We start from the raw sequence: 23,318 nt of genomic DNA on the forward strand, positions 1-23,318 counted from the left end.
GAACTTGCGGATAATTTGAATGAAGATAAATCGAGATTTAGAGAAACTATAAAGATATTTTCTAATAAAAAATTAAATTTAGTAACACGAAAAGGTGTTTTCCCTTATGAATACATCGATAGTTGGAGTAAACTAAATGAAACCTGTTTACCTCCAAAAAATCTATTTTATAACTCTTTAAAAGATGAGGAAATCAGTGATGAAGATTATTCTCATGCCCAAAAAATATGGAAGATGTTCGATTTAAAAACTTTGGGTGAATATAGCGATCTTTACTTAAAAACTGATGTTACTATACCAACAGATGTGTTCGAAAATTTTAGAGATTTATGTTTGTCTACTCTTAGACTAGATCCTGCTAATTATATGACTGCTCCAGGGTTTACTTTTGATTGTATGCTTAAATATACTAAGGTTAAATTAGAAATATTAAAAGATTTTAACCAGCTTTTATATTTTGAGAATGCCATCAGAGGTGGGGTTGTCCAATCAACAAAAAGATATGCTAAAGTAAATATACCAAAAATTAAAGGTTTAAGCTATGATTCTGATAAACCAATCAAATGGATTACATATCTTGATTGTGTAAATTTATATGGAAAATCAATGTTAACAGAACTACCTCTAAAAGATTTTGAATGGGTTGATGATTTAGACATTGACGTTACTAAAATTCCTGATGATTCGAAAGTTGGATATATATTAGAAGTTGATATTGATTACCCTGAATATTTACATAAAAAGCATAATGATTTTTCATTTTTACCTATAAACGAATGTCCTCCTAATTCAAAAGTTAAAAAATTGATTACTACGTTATCATCAAAAAAAAATTATATTGTACATTATAAAAATTTGAAACAAGCAATTGTTAATGGACTTAAGTTGGTAAAAATTCATCGAGCTATAAGATTTTCACAGAGTAAATGTTTGGCACCATACATTGAACTTTGTACGAAAATGAGAGTAATAGCTAAAAACAAATTTGAAAAAAACTTTTGGAAATTATTAATTAATAGCGTTTTTGGTAAATGTATGGAAAATGTTCGAGCTAGAACTTCTTTAAAATTGGTTTCATCAGAAATAAAAGCAAATAAATTAATGATGAAAACTAATTTTAAAGATAGAACTATATACTCTAAAAATCTAATGGCTATTCATCGGCATAAGGAAATTATTAAATTTGATAAACCGATTTATGTAGGATTCGCAATCTTAGACGTTTCGAAAACATTTATGTATGATTTTCATTATGATGTAATGAAAAAAAGATATGGTAACAAAATTAATTCTTTATACTCAGATACAGATTCTATGGTATATGAAATTCAAACACACAACTTTTTCAATGACTTAAGATATGATTTATTACCGTTTTTCGATACATAAAACTATCCAAAAAATCATTATTGTTTTGTGAAATCAATAAAAATCAACCAGGATATTTTAAGGATGAAATGGAAGGAGTAATTTTAAAGGAATTTGTATCATTAAGACCGAAATTATACGCCTATAAAACTGTAAATGATGATGAGGTAAAAAAAGCAAAAGGAGTAAAAAAATATATAATTGATAAACATATGCACTTTAAAGAGTATATGAAAATATTAAATGCGTATATAAATGATAGATCTGTCGATGATAAACAAACTTGTAGAGAAATGAATTTTATTCAATCGAATAAACATATTGTCCATTCAAAAACAATGAATAAGCTCGTAATAAGTGCAAACGATGATAAATGTTTTATAATGGATGATGGGATTAATACACTAGCGTATGGTCATTATAAAATAAATAATTAATTCATTTAAAAAAACATAATACATTTTTTTATTTTTTTAAATAAAAAATACATAAATAAAAAAAAATTTTTATTTTAAAATATCTGTTGATGATATCCATGAATTATGACTTGAATCAAAACCTAACCATTTAACAAGCATTTTATCTTTAACTTTTTTTATAATACGTTCAACTAGAAAAGTGTCTGAGAAATCGGTTAATTTAATTTCTTGTTCATAAAAACCACCTAAAATTATATTTCCAGATCCATCCTTTAGTTGATAAGTTATCGGATTTGTATGTAAAATTTTAGAAACTGTAAAAATTTCTGTTGTCCAATTTGGTGTATATCCTTTACTAATTACGTGTTTATATTTTGATATTCTTACTTTATCATTAATTTTAAATTTTGGTTTATATAATGTTTTTTTATTTATTTGTATATTTGATTTAATTTTACTTGTATTCATCCTAGCTTCGTATGGTGTACATTTAATCGTTTTATGTTTTGTATGATTGTAGTTATAAATAATTTTTGATATTGTGTTATACCAATTCCATGTACCTGTTGCAGTGAAATGTTTATATATTATGTTATTTTTAAGCGTTTGTATAACACGTTCACCAATCGAACATTTGATAACACTGTATGAACTGTAATGTCTAATTTTATATTTTTTCATTAAATCTTGAAATTCAATATTATAAAATTCTGTACCATTATCTGTTTGTAATAATTTAGGATTGGCTTGTTTTAATATATTAGACATTCCTTTTGTACATTCTTTACCTGTTTTATTTTTTAGCGATTCTACCCATACATATTTTGTATATGTATCTATAACAACTAAAATATATTTAAAACCCAGATTGTGTTTGGAATGAGATTGCATATCCATTAAATCAGCTTGCCAAAGGTCATCTTTAAATCGTGTTATTGTGCTACGTCTAGGGAATATTTTTCTAGCAGGTCGATGTAACTCATTAGCTATACACTCTAATGTTGACATTATACTATAATATTTCTTTCACGTAATTCCTTTAGAATAGATATGATTTCATTATTAACACCAGTATTACCAACCCTTTAGATGCAGTTATTAGATTCAATCTCTCAACTAACTCATTTAGATCATCATAATATACTAATTGTATTTGAGGTATAACATCTTTATATAAACCAGAACCTTTTTTACCCTTTGGTGATAAACTAAATTTGAACAGCTGGCTAGTTGGAGGTTCTTTAAATTTAGAACTATTCATTGAAGGTGAAAAATCAAACGGGCCATTTTTTATAGTTGTATTATTATCGATTTTTCTTCGTTTAGCACTTGAACTAGCCAAAAAGTTGTCAAATTGTTTTAGATTTAATTGAGTAGAATTTTTAACTTTCGCATTATTAATTTTCAATATTTCCTCATTAAATTGTTTCTCCTCAATTTTCATTCGTTCATATAAAGGTTTTACAACATACATCCATTTAAAATATCCCGAAGTCTTTGGTTTCCCATCTGCTTTTAAAAAAACTTTACTTATTTTCTAAATATTATAGTATGATTCCATTTCCTGCATTGTCATATTTTTTGTTACTTTCTCACATAATAAAGACCAAAGTCCTTTAGTCCAAGGATAGTAGTTATCGAGTAAGTGTAAGTTACCATGTTCAAAAGTAACAGGGATATTTGATATTTTAAGTTGATTGTTAACTGAGTCATAATGCATACCATAAGATTTATCATAACGTCGTGATTTAGGATTTAAAATAAAAAAATTATCAAACAATGAATTTAATAAGTTTTTGTTATCTTCATCATTAGCATTTAAAACTTCTTCATCTTTATTAGAAATAATCGGAATATTTTTTTCTGACAATGTATTCGATGGTTCGAGTAAAGGTTTAAATGTATCACGAAAATAGTTATCAGAATCTATAGCACCACGTCTCATATCCATTATTTTACGTCTGATTTTTTTTTTCGATGTCACAAAATTTTCTAACAAAACTTTTTCTTTATCCATTAGAAATAATAATTTAATTTAACTGTTTCCTACGACTTAAAACAATATTATGTAGATGTTAACTAAATTACAACTATATTTATATAATTATTTTATTTTTTAATGAAAGTATGAAAACCACATCTACAATCTACCTTTATTGATTTCACGTGTTTTATCGATAACCATAAATCCGTAATCATTATGATTCCAGCATAAATGAGAAATTTTCCGAAATTCTGAGAAGTCCTATGAAGCCTATGAATGATCATTAAATATTTGACGTAAATTTGTATCATCCTGTTTTAGTATTATTAAAAAGTTTGAGTTATCTCTCACCAATTGTTTTGGAATTTTAGAATATATTTGTGCTAAATAAGATACAGAGCTAGCACCTGAATGTCTACCCATACTGAAATAATCTCTTATAATCGATTGCGGGCCACATGATACATCATCGAATATAATGATAGAATTTTTTTTAGTTAGATTTTGTTTTATAACTTTTTCAGCGTCTGTGAATATAAAAAAGTTAGCACCCTTTATAACATCTATTATTTTTTTTAATAAAATATATTTTTCCTGATTAGAAGTTTTAGAGTATAAATAAATATTCTCAAATCTTAATCCGTTTTCATGTGTGATTAGGTTATACATTATATTTGTTTTACCCGAACCACTAGGACCAACTAACTATAATAGCACGTATAGTGTCGGGTAATAACGGACCGTGTCTTGACAATTTTTTTATTACTTGAGTATCAACATTTAAAATATCTAATTTATCTTTCTGTTCAATCAAATTCATTTTCTTATAAATACTCTAGAACTTATAATTTATTATCAGTTATTGATGACGCGTTCAACTCTTAAGTGGAAATCAGATAAGACTGGAAAAGGTTTTATAAACTCTCTTATAAATAGTCTTCCGTTTGAAGCTCACATTCCTGGTTATCAGTTTTGTGGTCCTGGTATGAAATTAGAAAAGCGAATAGATCGTGGTGATAAAGGAATAAACCCATTAGATAAAGCTTGTCGCGATCACGACTTAGTGTACGCGAAAAGTTAGCTGATAAAGTGTTAGAAAATCGTTCTTGGGAAAGATTTAAAGCTAAAGACACTCCTCGAAAAGAGAAAATTGTTGCCTACTTGGTAAAAAATGCGATGAAGGCTAAACAAAAAATGGGGATGGGTTACAAAAGTAGACAAAAACAAACTAGAAAAAAAAATAGTTCATTAGCAGCGAAAAAAAGAAGCAAGGTTAAGAAAAATTATAGTGGTAAAAGATAGATTTTGATACCGGGTCAGAAAAAAAGTTTGATTCCCTTAATACCTATTTTTGCAGGATTATCAGCACTTGGTAGTTTAATGTCTGGAAGTGCTAGTGTATATAATGTAATATAAAATTCGAAAAGAAAAAAAGGTAGTGGATTATATCTGAAGAATAATAGGTTAAGAAAAAAAAACTGATGAATACGCTGCCTAATTGACCACTTTCATCTCAAGATATTATAAAAAGTGTTGGAGAGTTTAATATTTGTCATTTCCGTGGAATCTTTTCACGTAACGACTTACCTAAAAAACCGCTTAAAATTTAATGTGGAATATTAAACTTAAATATATCTTCAGGCGATGGAAGTCATTGGGTAGCGTTTTATAAAAATAAGGATAAAGTTACATACTTTGACAGCTTTGGTGATTTACCTCCACCAATTGAATTACAAAAATATTTTAAAGGAAACAAAATCATATATAACTATTCAAATTATTAGAATTATAATTCATTTAACTGTGGACATTTATGTCTTAAATTTTTACAATGTATGAATTAATCACTCTAAGTTTAACCGGGAATGATACTAAATTGATTACAACTTTTTTTCCACCTCTAAACGTGTATGAGGACTCTGAAATAGCTTTATTATGTTTACAAACGTTCAATTTATTTCCAAATATTAATTCGAAAATAATAAATTTGCAATTCAAGTATTAGATAAGAATCGAAATGGATTGGAAATTTGTTTTATTACGCTAAAAAAAGGTTGTTAAATATTAAAGATATTAACCAGCAAGTAACAGACTTTAATAAAGAAAATGGAACATCTATATCTTTCGAAATTTTAATTGATCCTAACGATTTTAAATCTCTCATAAAATGTAATGGGTTAATTAAGTTTAATAAGGTTTATGGAATAGCGCCTTTATTAGGGTTTGAAAAACGGGACTATTATCCAGATTTTCAAATTCTGCGTTCGGAAAAAGCTATAAATTTAAACACAATTAACTGTATAAAAGTGATGTGTAATATTGCTCAAGGATCATTCAGTAATCACGTTCAAACTCATTCAATTTACGAGTTTTTCTCTAGTGGGAAAACTGGAACAAAAGTGGTTCAATCACCACCAAACCTTATATATTATAAATTGAACAAAACAAATATTGATTTAATAACTATTCAATTAGTTGATCAAGATTTAAATCAAATCGATAATTTTTGTGATACATTAACAATTGTACTACATATTAAACGTTACGGATCTTAACATGGGATTAAAATTTAATATAAGCCCATTACTTCAGGTTAGACTAGCTAGTCATTCGACTAAAGTGTTACCGTCAACATCAAGTAAAGTTAAAAAATTGACAGTGAAAAATAAAAACATTTTAAAGGCGTTAGGCTATAAATTGAAACAGAATGCCTGAAAGCGATATTTTGGATATAAGTTCGAGGTTTGAAACAGATTCTAAAATTACGAAAATTGAATATCATTCATATACGCCTTATACAACTTAATTTAATAATAATGATGAAATACGAATATCAATCCAGCAAACAGATGTTTATCCGTATTTGCATGAGAGTTTTATTTTTTTAGAAGGTAAAATATCAGAAGCTAGTGAAGTAAAACTTGCTAATAACGGTTTTTCATATCCCTTTGAACAAATACGACTTGAAATCAATGGAATAGAAGTAGATAGTACTCGAGTACTAGGTATAACCAGCTCGTTGAAAGGTTATCTATCATGTACACCAGATAACTTTAACTGTTATGAAAATGCAGGTTGGATTTTTAAAAATAATACAAACCCCGCAAACGCAAATGGTGAATTTAGTGCTTGCATTCCACTGAAATATTGGTTAGGTTTGTTCGAAGACTTTAAAAAAATATTAGTTAATTCTAGATTAGAACTAATATTAACTCGAAGTCATAGTGATCTGAATGTTTTAACAAAAGTTGAACATGAAGATTGATGTAATACTAATTCTGTAAAAGTCGTTTTGAATAAAATAATTTGGAAGGTACCACATATCATTGTTGATGATGAAGAAAGATTGAAATTATTAAAATTTATAGAAAAAGAAAAAAGTTTATTTATCCCGTTCAGGTCTTTTGAAACTTTCGAATACCCTGAACTTGGAACCACTAAAAAGTTGTATGGAACTTGAAAACTGCTTCAAAATTAGAAAAACCTCGATTTATTATAATCGGATTGCAGAAGGGACGTAAAAATGTATTAACAAAAGATTGTAGTGTATTTGATCATTGTAATTTAACAAACGTTAAAGTTTTTTTAAACTCGATTGCTTATCCGTATGATAATTTAAATTTAGATTTTGCAAAAAATAATTTCACCTTATTATATGATATGTATACATCGCTTCAAGAATCGTACTATGAAAAAAGTATCCAGAACCCGATATTAAGTCCTTCTACTTTTATATCAAATGCACCAATTATAGTTATTGATACTTCAAAACAAAATGATTCGGCTACGGCTTCATCAGTAGATGTTCAATTGGAAATCGAAGCGTCAGAATCTCTTACAGATGTAACTGCTTATTGTTTATTAATTCATGATCGCATTGTAGAATATGTACCTTTTACTAGAGAAGTAAGAAAACTTGTGTAATAATGTTTTGAGATTTAAAAAAAAAATACTAAATAAATTAACATATTATATTAATAAATATATATTTTTTTTTTTAAATTTTAACCAGATCGCATCCTATATAATGTTTTTTAGAATTATTATAATTTGTATTACATGGAATTAAATTTTTTTGAAAAAACATGAATATGTTTTAAAAAAATATCTGTTTTTTTGTGTTACACGGAGATGAAAATGAGCTCAAGCGGGATATTTCCGCTTAAACTTTAAAAATCTCCCTGCCCAAAAGTGCTGTGAACATACAAATACATACTACTTCGTCGCTCTGTCGTTTCAGACTTCGAGGTGAAGCGCGTTGCCGATGCGGTCTCCCAGAGGAAACCACGGAGCATGTGCTAATCGATTGCCTAGTATATAGCCAGGAAAGAAACAAGCACGCAGCCGGTGCGCAAGCGGTCGGTGTTGATTGGCTATACGACTGCGATACCATGACCTCTACGGAGGCCATGTTCCTTGCGTTCAAAACATTTTCCCGGGAAGTCCTACAACGTAAAGATGCAGGGCAATCCCGTGAGCACGACCTGGACCCCTAATTTTAGAAACAAAGCGGAAAAGGCGTATGGCTAGAGAGCGTACGTGCTAGGCACGGCACACTACCAGAATCATGGGGACCGTCTCCCCTTCCACACGGGCATAAATCGTCCAAGTTGGCCTAGCAAAAACGACCGTTGGCCATCAGAGACGACGGCGGGGCGAAAGTCTGCGAAGAACCGGATAGTGGCAGGCGAAGCGGGACCCGATAGGCGGACCAAGGGAACTAAGACGGCGCCCCTACAGGATCGTCGAACGCCTTCCGTACTAAGACCGCCTAGCCGGGAGTGAGGGACGAGATACCTCGCGGGACGAATTGGGTGCCCTCTCTCCCATATGAATGAATTCTTGCCTAGACCTAGAGCCCAAACCATAGGGGCCAGACCATCCTTCGAGCGAAATACGTGCGCGTATTCAGCCGGCTCGTGGCTTGATACGAAGGAGGCACCAGGCAGAAACTGTAATCTGCAAAAGAAAAACCGTACGCACCAGAAGGGGGGTCGTTGAAGTACACACAGCGGTGCCCCGATCGATTTGCTTGCGAATAAGGCAGTTGCGAGGGCCTGAACGCCGGGTTCGAACCTCGTAATACGGGACTCGGAGTAAGCCCCGTTGAGTTGGCTTGCTAATAGCACCCTGACGCTCCGAGGGTGGTGGTCTTGAGGTGCGTGTCCGCGTGGACTCACCGTGGACACGCAGTCGTCCGCACCAGGGAAGTCACACTTGAGGAAGGACTCGTGGTGGCCGTGGGAGTACCGCCTTAGTAGAAGGGATTTGACTCAGGCGATAATCCGTCGGGCCCTGGGCGCGGCGGTCACTCAATATGGCGCCTAAGGAGAGGTAGCAAAGCTAAGTAAATTTTTGATCCAAAGCAGGATGCATTTTTATTAGTAGGAACTGCAAATTTCAAAGAGTACTCAACTTGGAATTTAATACATCCATTAAAAGTATGAACTCGATTACGATGTACACTAAAAACATACTTAACAGTAAAACTAGTGTTTTATTTTGATTGATGTCAAATTTCAAGTTGATTCAAATTTTAATTTTTAATTGCCGATTTTATAATAATTATTTTTTTTCATACCCCCTTTGATCAAAAAAAAAAAAAAAAATAAAACACAAAAATTAGATAAATAATTTATAATTAACAAACTCTTGGTACCTAAGAGTTAATATAAAAAATACAATTAAAGTGGGTTCAGTTGAGTTTACATATTACTTAAATCAACATCTAAAATAATTAACTAATAATGACATAACTATGTTCATTTAATAAATTTAACATATTTTTTATTATCTTGTGATTATTTTTCAATGGTTTAGATATTTTCATCAGTAGGCTTAATATATCCATTTGTCTTTTATAGTGTTAATAGTTAAAACATTTAATTCTAAATTCTAATTATTCATTAATTTGTGGATTTTTTCATTACACCATGATTGAGGATTAAACTTATTCATTTCATCTAAAAACAAAAATAAATACCTTAATTATGAATGAAATTTTTTTTTTATAATTTTTAGGATGTTAAATAGGTACACTTAAAATGTATAAATAATTAAATTTATAAAATGTAAGTTTAAATTCGTTTAAAAATTGTCCCTTGTATTAATAATTAATTTCACATCCTTTGTAAAAACATTAAATAAATGAACAAAAAACCACTTAAAAACGTATGATAAAACATAAAATATGGTCATTATTAATTAGAACCAACCTCATCCAATCAAATCATGTTATTATTATAGTTTAAGGGCTAATATCGTATAGGATTAAATTTTAGTTGAATTAAATCTTCAAAATATAGTTTTTCTATTACAATATATTATTATTTATATATAAATTAATTAAAAAATATTATTTTTTTGTAAATGTATAATAATTTTAGGAATCTCTTAAGTCAATAACTTTGTTTTGATTTTAGATCTTCTAGTTGTGAATGAACAACTATTCTGTTAAACATTTTTGCTTATCGTGCACCAGTCTTAAATTCATGCACTAGAATATAAATAATTATAGTTTACTATATAATAGAATAAAAAACTGATCATTTGCTGAGGATTATCATTCAATTAAAATCTAGCACAAAATCTATTTCAGAAATATTAATCCGTTTCTAGGCACAATTAGAAACTAAAGAGTCTTATCAGATCGTTTTTTTTAGTGGTATTAACAATTGCAACCTTTTTGTATTAAACTCACAATTACTGTACTTCAAGGCTTCAAGTCATTGCATAAAGAAATAATTGTGTACAGATTGTGTAGAGACATCTGTATTATGTCGCATTTTTGATTTAATGTGTGATTTCTAATTGCACCCATTTACTTATACATGCAAACTCCTCGACAATATGGTACAAAAGAATAGTTGGTTTAGTCTTAGTTCATAAAGTGCTACTACATGAAAAAATTTTAGCTGGTGATAGATAAGGGGTCTTAGGTTTCCTTATTCGCTATCCAGCGCGACGGTAGTGGGGCGAAGCTAAGAAAAATTTAAAAATAGTGAAGTAGCCACTAACATATAATAAGAGGAAACTGAGTTGTTCCATTGAAATACCGTACTGATTTTTGTTGATCAATCGGCCAGCTCTACAGGGCAAAGGGTTAAAAATATAAAATCGTAAAGATTTAAATTGATCAGAAATATTGTGCAGATAGTGACAGAGGAACTCGGAAGCAGATTGGTTAGATGGCGAAAAAGTTATAACCAAAAATAATTAAGTACTTTTAAGACCGATTTTGAGTATGCAACGAAAATATGTCCTCCCGATCCATCGCCTTTCCATCAACACGCTACTCGTATTGCGGCGGCGACGACGCACGACGATTGACGATTACGAAAACGCGGTATCTCAGATGCCGGATACCAACAATTTCGTGTCTTGTTATCAATTCTATAGACTTGTCATAAAAGCTGAATATTTTTGAAACCTCGTGATTGTATTAATTCTACACAAAATTTGATTTTAATAGATATTGCATACTCTTATATATCACAAAAAAACATGTTAAGTACTATTGATGTTAAAAAACACATTGGACATTCCTTTACTAACCATGAACAGCGAGATGCTGCAATGCTGCTGAGTTCATTATCAAGCTTATTATATATATATGAATCATTAAACTGAACTGTTTTATTTCTTACGGGCAACTTTGATTTGCTATAACTGTCATAATCCGAGAAAACAAATTACTTTAAATTGTATTATTCAACATTCAATTGCAAATTGTACAATTACAGTGACAATATATTCTATGTTTGATGATGTAACGATATACATGTTACTGACGCGTCATTTATGCTGCACTCTGCGATTTTTGCTTAGATCAGAAGAACACAGGGACGTAGAATACGAGTATATGCAAACCATTAAAAAAGCTAGTCAGTCGAGTTTAGTTCGTAAGATAGAGACAATAGTCATCTCTGTATTTTTAAGTGATATTTTTAATTTGATTTACTATAGGTAAAATAACCTATCTTATAGATAAATCGTAATTTATTCAATCGCTTCAACTCGTACTCCGCTACACCTGTGATCTTCAAATACTACCCTCAAGAACAGGGTTACTCAGGTTATAGTGTATTGTGTAATTATATTAATATTGAGTCATTTAAATAAACCTTTGTTATACGTTGCTATAATATCATTTCTATTGTGTTAGTTATGACTGTTATAAGCGCAGGTCATAAGTTTCTAGGACCTGTAAAATATAACTTATAAAACTTTATTTGTATCAGTTCAACAACCCAGTCCTTAAGATCGGTTCGTGTAGTGGGAATAGCTAATCAACTACTCCTTAACTGGATAGAATTAGATATAAATATCGACAGCCACTTTGTTTTATTAAACGGGTAGGTGTGTTGCAATGATATGTTCAAAGAAGTGTTAATAGAAAGTGTTAGTTGTGGTACGTATCAATGGTGCGTTCAGGAATTTTGAATGGTGGGGGGGGGTTTCAACTTTTTTTAAATATAATATTTTAATCAGTAAATATTTATAATGAATACAATAATTATAATCCCCTAAACCCCCTCCCCTGAGTACGCCCCTGGTACGTATAATAGAAAGGAAAATCATATACAGAAAATAAAAATATTAATTCCAGCTAATATTTGTATTTTCAAATTCAACTTTGGAACAATTTCAATAATGAAATAAACAATCTTGTGACTAATTATTTACCTTTGTCAACAATTAAAGTCGATGGTAAATCACAAAATTAAGAGGATGTGATTTGTCATCATGATTTATCTATCAGTTAAAGTCCATTGTACATCAATTATTAAACATACCTAATAACAAATGGGCTAGACGCAACGATATGTCTATAAGACGTATTGAACGCTGGTATCGTGGTGGAAAATATGTTAACACGAAAGATATCTACATATCACATGCACAGTATTGCTATTTTATAATTTAACTAATCACTAAAAAAATATTAATAATTATTGTATAATAGAATACGTACTGGATTGATAACTGTTAATAATGTCCATATTATATTGGTGGTAACTCTTTTGATCGTCTAAAAAAATATGTATACCTACTATATATTAGGGTAATTTGCTGAATAAACTATTTAAACAACAATTCATTCTTTAGGATTATTTATTTTAATACTATAAATTATAATTTTATATTATGAATATTGCATTTATGTGCATATATATCAATATATATATGAACTGTATCCACGGTAGTTATTGGCGGGGAAAGTAACAAGATTATGAACGATGGAACATGTTGTAATTATGAATTAAGATTTACACGAGTACAATCATATTTAAATTTATGAATGTATAATAAATATACAATATGTATATTGTATAACTATTGTAAATGTAAGTTTTGTATAAGTGAGATAGTAGATAGATAATGACCGCGATAGACAGCGACGCATCTAATTTCTGGATATGTAGTTAACAGCGGTTGTCATAACCATACACCTTCAAAATAGTAAGGTCTTCATTCAAATTCGTGTATTTTAATGTATACAATTCTTATACACATCGACTTTCCGTGAAAATAAATATTTCATACCTATCGAGTATTAATTGCGACTTTTTTTTTTATTATTATCTTAATGTGATTTTATATAAAATAAATAAAACCAACAAGTTTAAGGATACGTTAGCAATAAAAATTGTTACACAAAAATATATCTTACCATTCATAGTTTCAACTTTATCGCATATAACAAAATACAATTATAAGATATGTCATTAAATGTCCTGTTAAAAACTTTTTATATTTATATGTATTGTAACAGTAGTACATTTAATGTGGGCATTTGCTCTATTTTAGATTTTTATGGAACGGTTAAATTTCTGATTCTGATCAATTTTTGAACAGTTTTGTAACGTTTAACCAAAGCGTGTAATTGAAAATCGGTGAATAACGTTGAACGCCTACCGTATGTAGTGACAAAAACTACAAAAGCATAACTTTTATAGTTGATTGATGTTTATAGATATAACTATTTTTTTTTAAATTTATCCAGTCAATGCTGATAATAAGTAAGCGATACATAAAATGCCTATAATTGATAGTCAATTTGGATAATATACTATATGTATATTTATTAAAATATAACTTGAATCGATAAAATCATTTATTATTATCATGCAAATATATTATATTCACAAGATAAACTACTATGGTACTTCGAATTACATATTTTTTTTAGCTTTTTGATAAGCACATCGATTATTTTGATATTTTGTTTTACAATGACACCTTTGGGTATCCCTAACTCATAGCAATACTATTATGCCAGTAGCCTCTCGGAGAATAATTTCCTTTTTTTTCGCTAAATTTTTGGTTTCCATTAAATCAATAAAGTTTTTGTCTTATAGAGCTATTTCTATTCATGAGTATATATGTTTTAAAAATCCATTTTCTGTACCTATAATTGTATAAATTAAATTTTTTTTTTTTTAATCTTCTTAATTTTAAATGTAACTATTTACATATTATTTGTTCAAGCCATCTTGAACGTCGGTGATAATATTTATAAATTATAAGATGATCCTCTAGCTTTATCAACATTAGGGATTGAAATTTGAATAGTACTTTTACATTAATATGATTTAATTTCCTGTTTGATGTTTTTATCGTTTTTTAGCCTGTTTTTCTAAACATTTAATTGTGGATTCTTCACGAGCATTATGTATGTTTTGTTGCATCTCAAATGGTAAATAATAAAAATATTATACTCCTATATAAATATGTTTATAATGCGACTTTAAAATGGATGGATGTGGTCAAAAACAATTTAAAAAGGATATAGGAGTTAATGACCGGAGAAATATAATCCATAACCGGGAGATGTGGCGTGAAGTTATGATAGCGAAAAAAACTCTCGTAAAGTAGATCAAGCCTGAAGAAGAAGAAGAAGAAGATAACACAATCTTAAAAAATTAATATATTCATTGTTATTTTTTAATCAGGTTATTTTTATAACAATTATATACATTTTTTCGTTATTGTCACATACTTTGTATTAATTTTGTCTCTCAGTCCCAACCGGAACATTGAAAGTTTCCGTTCAACAGCACTGATTTTGTATCGTGTGATTTAATATTTAAGATAAATAACTCATCAACAAACTTAAGATTAAAAACATTATCTATGTTAACTCAATAGATTTTTTTTTTTAATTTAATTTTTCTGTGATAGGTATATGAGTATTTTTAAATTATAATTAATTCATATTCCTAATCTTAGTAGAAAACAAAATACATCTACACGAGTTGTGTTGATAACAAACATTAATAAATTCTGTATTACGGTTTTACTTTTCTAATTATGTTCTTCCTATGTAGTACATGTTCGACATTATGATAACTAATTACGATTATAAATTCTGATCTAATATTTTAGCCGTTCAGAAATTGATCAGCTTACAATTGCATCCGTTAAATTTTAAATTTGTAATCAAATGTAGCGTGATACATTTGTAATAAAAGGCATAATAAATAGGTGTTTGTACCAATCACGGCATATGACCTAACAATAGGCTAATGGGTGTCAGACACTGAATTACATTGTTTCTAAAATCTAATTTCGTTTATATTTGATTTTTACCTGATTGTCCTAAGCTCCAATTATAGTTTCCAGTAGCTAAAGAAGAAAATATGTAATTATTAATAATTAATTATATATTTTTAGTTTTTACTTTAGATCTAAATAATTTATTGCTTCTTAAAATAAGCAATCGTTTCAATATAGAGTAAAACATGTTTTAAAATAAAATTTTATATTAATAAACAATAATGTAAAAAGTAGGTACCCATTTTGAATAGTTAACACAATGAACTTAATTTATTAGTTTAAAAAAATGATGAATATTAAGTTTAAACATTTTTAATATTGATCTTTTCTACAACGTACTATACATGTATCTCGATGAATACTATCGTTGAGCAGATAGGTTTCTACATCACGCACTGTCCGAAACTAGAGCAGAAATATGTATGTCTAAGTAATTACATATGAGAAAAAATTAAACAGGATAGCGCGTATATTAAATAAAATCCATCTGTGAATTGAATGATACGTTTAGACATCCATTTTAAACTAATTAAATTTGAGGTAGGTCAGGTAGAAGATGTTATTAATTTGAAAGGAGCAAGTGTAAGTACCGAAGAGTCGTTTAATATTGAATCAAATTTTTTATGTACATCAGATATTTTAAAGGTAGTATAAACATTAAACATGTTTTAAATATTTAAAAAATTTAAATAACTTCACTATGGTATTAGTTACAAAGATAACATTAAAGAGAGGCGATTAGAGTAGGTGTAGCCGCGTCGAAGATATAGTCATCCGACGGGTGACGAGCCGCCTTGACCACTGAAAGGGTCCTGGTGGGTCGTTCCCGGCGGTTGATGGCCTCGATTCCACCTCGGCAGGATCGGGTGGACCGGTATCAGGGTAATTGTGGTTTCAATGCAGGTTCCAGTGGACTGGTGCCCATACCGACGGGTTGAGGCTTCCTCTTAGCGGTAGGTGTCAACGTCGTGGGTCTCCTGGTCGCGGCGGCTAACACCTTCCCAATTCCTACTGTCGGCAGGGGCGGATTGGCCAGGGGGGCTAGGGGGAAATATCCTCCTGAGCCGGTCATCGAACAATAAACTTGTAATATATTTAGTCAAGTATTCAACTAATAAATAATAATTACTAATATATTTCTATTAGTCATTGACATGCGATCAACTTCCAACTGGTTTGTATTTAGACTTAACAGATAATTGCGGATCTATTCTTTACTCGTTTACTCTATTACTATATTTTATGTAATATAGCCGTAGCCCTATATATAAAAAGTAATTAGGTAATAAGTATTTTAATAGTTGATTACTTTAATTTAGAAAGTAAAATAACTTAACTTATTATGTTTGGTGTGTGATTTGCATATGAATGAATCAATCATATATAAGACACTTAGTTCAAGTATTTGTAATAGTTTCAGTTGTGGTAGAATTAAAAAAATGTTAGTTACAAATTACAATTTATTCAATAATATGAGTCACCATTACTGTATCTCACTTGTGCATCAGCTTATTTTTTATTGATTTCTTATTATAAGATATTTCTTATATTAAAATTATTAAAATTATTATAAATGTCAGTAATAATAATTAGGAAACAATTTTTCTAGAGAGAACTTAATTGCAATGATGGTAATGACAATGTTTTTGATATTCCTGATGATTATGTAAATGGCTTACCTACTGATGCGAACTCTGGTGTAATGGATGGGTCTTTCGATCAAGATACAGTTATTGAAACTAATGTTACTAGCTTTAAATTACCTATCAGCTCATCGATTTCCAATAAAATAGATTTTGTAAAGAAAAATACAGTTCAACCAACAGTATTAAAAAATGTTGTTATTGATTTCAATAAAGTATATTATAGATCTGTTCTTGGTAAACAAATTCACAGAAAGTGGTTATCAATTTCAAAAAATTCTAATGGCATAGATGCTATGTTTTGTTCTATTTGTATTGCATTTGGACTGAATACAGCAAGTAGTAATTTTTCTTCTTCTGAAGGTTGTATCAATTTCAAACATGTTTACTCGGCTATTGAACGTCATGAAAACTCTCATATTCACTCTAATGCAGTTGAGCACTATTTTCGAGCATCAAATGAAATGTCAATTGAATATTCAATCAACCGAAATCTTGTAATTGCAAGAAAAAAAAGAGGTATAAAATAATATCCATATACTAAAACAAATTTTTGATATAGTCAAGTTCATTGGACGTCAAAATTTACCCTACAGAGGACCAACATCTAACGAAACATTAGCTAATTTTAATGATATAGTATCAAATAAAGGTAATTTTCTTGAAATGATAAATTTCGTAGCTCAATGAGATTCAATATTGAATGAAAATTTACAGCAATCTATAAAAAAGAGTAAATTAAGGAAAGTTAAACTTGAACAGGATAATAAATTAAACTCAAAAGGTCGAGGATCATTGGTAACATTTCTTTCTAAAACTACCGTTGACAAGGTGATACAAGGGATTTTGTTATGTTTAAGAAACAAAATAAAAAATGAAATTGGCCAACAAAAATTTAGTATACAAGTAGATAGTACGCAAGACATTGGCGTCATTGATCAAGCCTTAATATGTGTCGTCCGCTATTGTGCAAATGGTGAAATAAAAAAAAGGCTCTTAGCAATTGTTCAAGTTAAAAGTTCTACTGGTAAAGATTTATATCAGTTACTAAATTGTTGTTTTTTAGAACATGGACTAGAATTTAAAAATATAGTAGGAGAATCATTTGACGGAGCAAGTAATATGAGTGGCCAAATTAATGGATTACAGTCTTTCATTAAATCTCAGAATAAAAATTCCATATACATTTGGTGTTATAGCCACATTATAAATTTATGTGTAATAGATGTTTGTAAAAATATTGGCTCTAAAAATCTTTTTGGTCTTTTAAATCATTTGGCTACTTTTTTTGGTAGTTCTTACAAACGGATGAAAATTTGGACTCATGAAAGTTATAATAACACTAATATTGGTCCACATAAACTAAAAAAATTGCAAAAAGTAGCCGAAACAAATACTAGATGGTGGGCAAGACAACCTAACCAGCTTTAGATTGGGTTTTCAAAGGTAACGATTGTTTATTTCCAACTATTATAAGTACATTACAATATATTACAGTGGATGACTCTTTTGATAATAATACATCCTCGGAGGCAAGTTCCTTATTAAAAAATTGAATTGAATTTAAAACTATATTAACAGCACATATTTTCTTAGATATATTTTATTTTATCAGACCTACATCTAACTACTTACAGACAAAACATCTTGATTTTGTATCAGCATGGAAAATGGTTGATAGAACCAAAAATGATATAAAAACTATTTCATTTCATAATGTTGTAAAAAATGCTGAACGGTTTACTACAAATATGAACGAAAAACTTTCAAACTTGAATATTTCAGATGACATAGTCATAGAAGAGACATTTCCAGAACACCGTATAAGCAGAAAAAAAACATATTTTGATGAAAATAACCAAGATTTCACCTTTTCAACCTGCCTTGACCAGTATAGAGTACAAACATTTCAGAATATAACTGATCAATTGAATATGAGCTTGAATGAAAGGTTTTCCAACAATAAAGAATTAATAGCTGACGCACAGTTATTACACCCTAGTTGTTTTCAAGAAGATTTCATACAATCAATTCCTAAACATGGCTTACAAAAATTAGCAGAATTAGCAAGTATTGATTACAATAAATTAGTTGAAGAACTTATTGCTTTTTCCAAAATATTCAAAGGTTTAGTTGGAAATATTTGTAAAAGAACAACAAATATTTATTTCAATGAAAATGAATCAAACGAACTTGATGTTGAGGATGTGAGTGATGACGAAACATACATTGACAATATTGTTCTGAATAGTGACGAAAATATAGTTGGTAGAGATTCTAAAAATAAACCTGGTAAGCAGAGTATTCTAAAGACATAATATATGAATCAATAAATTAATATAAGTTTTTTTTTTTAATTATATAGGAGTTGCAAGTTGTAAAAATACAAACTGTTCTAGTTGTTTAGTTTGTTGTTATAAGTTGCTGTACAAATATAACATTCATTCTGTGGCTTTTACCAATTTATTTTTAGCTTATGAATATTTATTAACATTGTCTTTTACACAGATTAACTGTGAACGGTATTTTAGTAAGTTGAAAATTATAAAAAATAGGTTACGTTCATCACTAAGCCAGGAAAAATTAGAATCATAAATGATTATGATGATGAGTGTTGAGAAAGAGTTATTGGAGGAAGTATCATTTGATGATATTTTAGAATATGTGAAACAAAGCTCACCATTAATGAAAAAAATGTTAAGTTAAACGTCTAAACACATTCAATTGTAAAAAATATTATGTTCATAAGATAAATAAAGGATATTGTATTTATAAAGGTATTTATATTTTTTTAAATAGTTCTACATGTAAAATTAACATTTATTTTAAATTATAGTAATAAAACATTCATTATATTTACAAAATCACAACTGATTTAGTAATAATATAGTAAAATATTTAGGGCCGCTAAGCTGTATTTCCCCCTGGGCTGACGATCTCCCAGTCCGCACCTGACTGTCGGCCCCACCGGGAGAACGGTGGTGGCTGGCGGCTCTGCGTCCGCAGCGGTGGCTGCTGACGGTAAACTAATGGTATATATGCTAATCTCAATGACTATGGCGACCGGTGTCAGCCGGGAGTTGGTCTCCGATTCTGAATTTCACCGTAGCAAAACTCGATGGTAGAAAACGAGGGTCGGCAAATGCCGCCGCGGTGGTCAAGACCACCGCGGATGGATCCGAACTGGGACGCATAGAGCGTCCAAGCGAACTCGCTCCTATGCCGCCTCTGGCGAACTATAGATGGCGCAGTTTGCGATTTACGTGGTTACTGGGATTAACTGGCGTCGCGCCCCTCAGACGCAGCGTTTAGTTTTTCTTTTTAACGGCGCTGAAAACACACAATACAACTTGCCTGGCGGGTAAGTCAGACTCGTCTGGCATCCTGCGGAGTTGAATCATACCGCTTAGCGGGAACCGGCGCCTTTTCGCTTTGCATGACACTATTTGCGCGGGGTCAATGGCTGGGTCGTGGCTACGCCCCTTCGGGTCACCAGGTTAGGTTAAAGGAGGTCAGAAAACCGCCTGTGGGATTAAAATACTGGAGGAAGGACAGTCAGCGGCTCCGGTTAGGCTGACGAGGCAGGCTGTCCTTGGTTGATTGGTCTGGTGCCTAACGTGGCCTTCGAGCCAACTGGACGTCAAGGTCCTGGACCTCACCCTGAATAAACAGATAGCCGCCCCCCCCACCGGTTCACAAAAAGGATCTGGCGACTTGATCGACGCCGGGTTTAGCAGAAATGTGGCATTCATCAGAGGGTTCCGTAACGAGGCTCGACAGAGAAGGGAGAGAGTCCATAGACGTGTGGTCGAAGCTCGGGTCCAAGGACCTGACGATTGCGAACAATAATAGACTCTATGCGATTTGGTGGTCGTTGACAATCTGCGTAATTTTCGTGCACACGCCAGTCCATCATGAGCTGGAGTTAGCGCAGGGAACAAACGATCCTCCCGGAAGCGCTACCGGACCGGACACAAGGCTTGCTTCGGTGATGGTCGACATGACAGAGGAGCAAAGTATAAATTGTATTCAAATTAACGTGGGTCGAGGAAAATTGGCCTCACACCAGATAGAGAAAGACTTATGGTTGAGTTAGACGTGGACGTTGCGCTAATCCAAGGGCCTGCTACAGATGGTACGGGGATTAACCTATTTGACAGGCCTCCCCTTAAGGTAATTGTGGCTCCATCGGCATGAGCATGCTGTCGGCGCGTCCCCAGGTTGTGGATAGTTGAACGCCCTGCAGATATGTAGGGTAGCCGCGAAATAACCCATACTCTTCGAAATTGGACGAATAAGCGTCCGCGGTTAAGCTCACCACCTGAAGAGTTGATCGACTCCCGTTGCCCCTTAAAGGTCCGGTTATCGGACCGAAAACAGACAGAAGACGCGAGGCTGGCGTCGTCAGTGACGGACAAGCTACAAACAAAACCATGATGATGCATGAAGAAAATTATATGTTGTGTGGAATCTTTGATGATCTAGTGGCGGAGGCCGGGAGTGGGGCCACGTTCTGGGAGTCGATATCGGCTAAAATCGCATACCCAACAAATGCAGGGAGGTCGCAGGTCCCTACAGCCAATACGGGCATTGGTAAGACAACTGCTGGCGGGATTAAGCAGGCTCCGCCGGTGACCAGAAAGTCACCGACTCTGCAACCGCTTAGATGGAGAAAAATGTGGGAAATGAGGGGACAGATGCATCCCAAAACGACCAGTAGTCAACCTTAACTCCGACAAAAGCGAGAAATTCAAGGGCAGAACGTGAAAACCAGAGGGCAACTAACATAATGGTCCTCAACGAATTAGAATTTTTAAATATGATTAAAGATATGTGAGGGAGTGGAACACACGATATTTGTATGTGGTAGGTGGTGGGGAAAAAGAAGAGACCTGAAAGTGAAATTAGGAGGAGACTTAGTAGCGGATACAAATAATATTACAGTACGTGTTTGACCACCGACAGTCTAGCACGTTTGTAGCTCTCGAAATTGTGCGCATTTATATAGATTCCGATAGCAGTATAGTGCTCCGTTATTTACGCCGACGGCCGATAAACAGATAATATGTTTTTAACGACTATTTAATACCGACAAAACTTCGTAATGGACACTAAAGATAAAACAGGCAATATGCCTTTAACAAAATCTCCATACAGAAAGAATATTCCAACAACTCTTAAAAACGCAAACAAAAATACAATTAAAGTTACTCCTGCGTACTCAAAACAACATCTAAAATCAAATGCGAATACCGTAATTAAAAACAACAACAGCATAACGTCACTCCCTACCTCTACCTCTCATCATATCAAATCTCCGTCTACCTCGTCTACGGCTTCCCCGATAATCGCCGCCGTTATCAATAATAACACCACTACCACCTCCAATAATAAACCAAACGAAATCGACATCGACGCCGATAACCTTCAGCGCAACACAATACAAAACCTCAATCGACCACCCAGTTTCGCCACCATCACTTCGAACGAAAAACGCCGTCTAGAAAACAAGCATTAGTTTTTAACTCCATCGATGGCATCCGCCAAAATGAAAACATTCTTGAAATCGCAAAATTGATATCTCCAAAAGACATAATATACGTATCAAGAATCTCAAACAATCGTTTTTGTATTTTTCTTTCTAGCAAGGATATCCTTGAAACAGTTATCGGAAAATCCGAAACTATCTCAATAAATGAGCACACTATTCCTAGACGAAGGTTAATTAACCCAGCAAAAAAAATCACTCTATCTAACGTTTGCCCCTCTATTCCAAACCAGACAATTCTTAATGAGTTAAAAAAAATCGACATTATACCAGTATCTCAAATTAATCACATAAAAGCCGGAATAAATATTGAAGGCTTTGAACACATACACGGAGCTTTTGTCGACAAATGTTTATCAAACAAGTAGACATAAACAAAATACCCGGCTCTTTAGTCGTCAATAACAACCAAACATTGTTTCGAATATTTTTCACTGATGACAAGATCATATGCTTCTTATGTAAAGAAGTGGGTCACACTACTACATCATGCAAAAAACGCACTTCTCCAGACAATCCGCAATACATACAACCACACAAACCGCCCCAAACGATACCAAATCAAGATATCACATTTGATGAACACCATACCTCGTTTTTGGAAGAAGTAAAACTTCCAGATTTTCCATCTTATGATGAAACCAACCTCCAAAATTACTCGGACCTGCATGAAGGAAAAAAAGATGAAACCATAACCCCCTAATACGAAAACATTTTCAATTGTAATATAATAACCCAAACTCCTATCGAAAACTCAACCTATATCCATATCAAGAGACCTTTATCTGACACAAATT

General features: G+C 31.6%; 1 protein-coding gene and 2 pseudogenes across 1 annotated transcript; all 3 read left to right on the forward strand.

The window, feature by feature from the left end:
* Positions 1-54: 54 nt before the first annotated feature.
* Positions 55-1,389, forward strand: LOC112600753 (the record flags this gene model as incomplete). The annotated part of the gene is made up of 2 exons (XM_025348058.1): positions 55-795; positions 886-1,389. Coding segments are annotated over 2 exons (1,245 nt in total), but the record flags the coding sequence as incomplete, so codon positions are not given.
* A 3,247-nt stretch (positions 1,390-4,636) lies between these two features.
* Positions 4,637-5,073, forward strand: LOC112600751 (annotated as a pseudogene).
* A 1,311-nt stretch (positions 5,074-6,384) lies between these two features.
* LOC112600752 lies at positions 6,385-7,036 on the forward strand (annotated as a pseudogene).
* Positions 7,037-23,318: the final 16,282 nt, after the last annotated feature.

The sequence above is a fragment of the Melanaphis sacchari genome, unplaced genomic scaffold (genome assembly GCF_002803265.2).
Source record: "Melanaphis sacchari strain LSU unplaced genomic scaffold, SCAv2.0 Contig691_pilon_pilon, whole genome shotgun sequence".
NCBI lineage: Eukaryota > Metazoa > Arthropoda > Insecta > Hemiptera > Aphididae > Melanaphis > Melanaphis sacchari.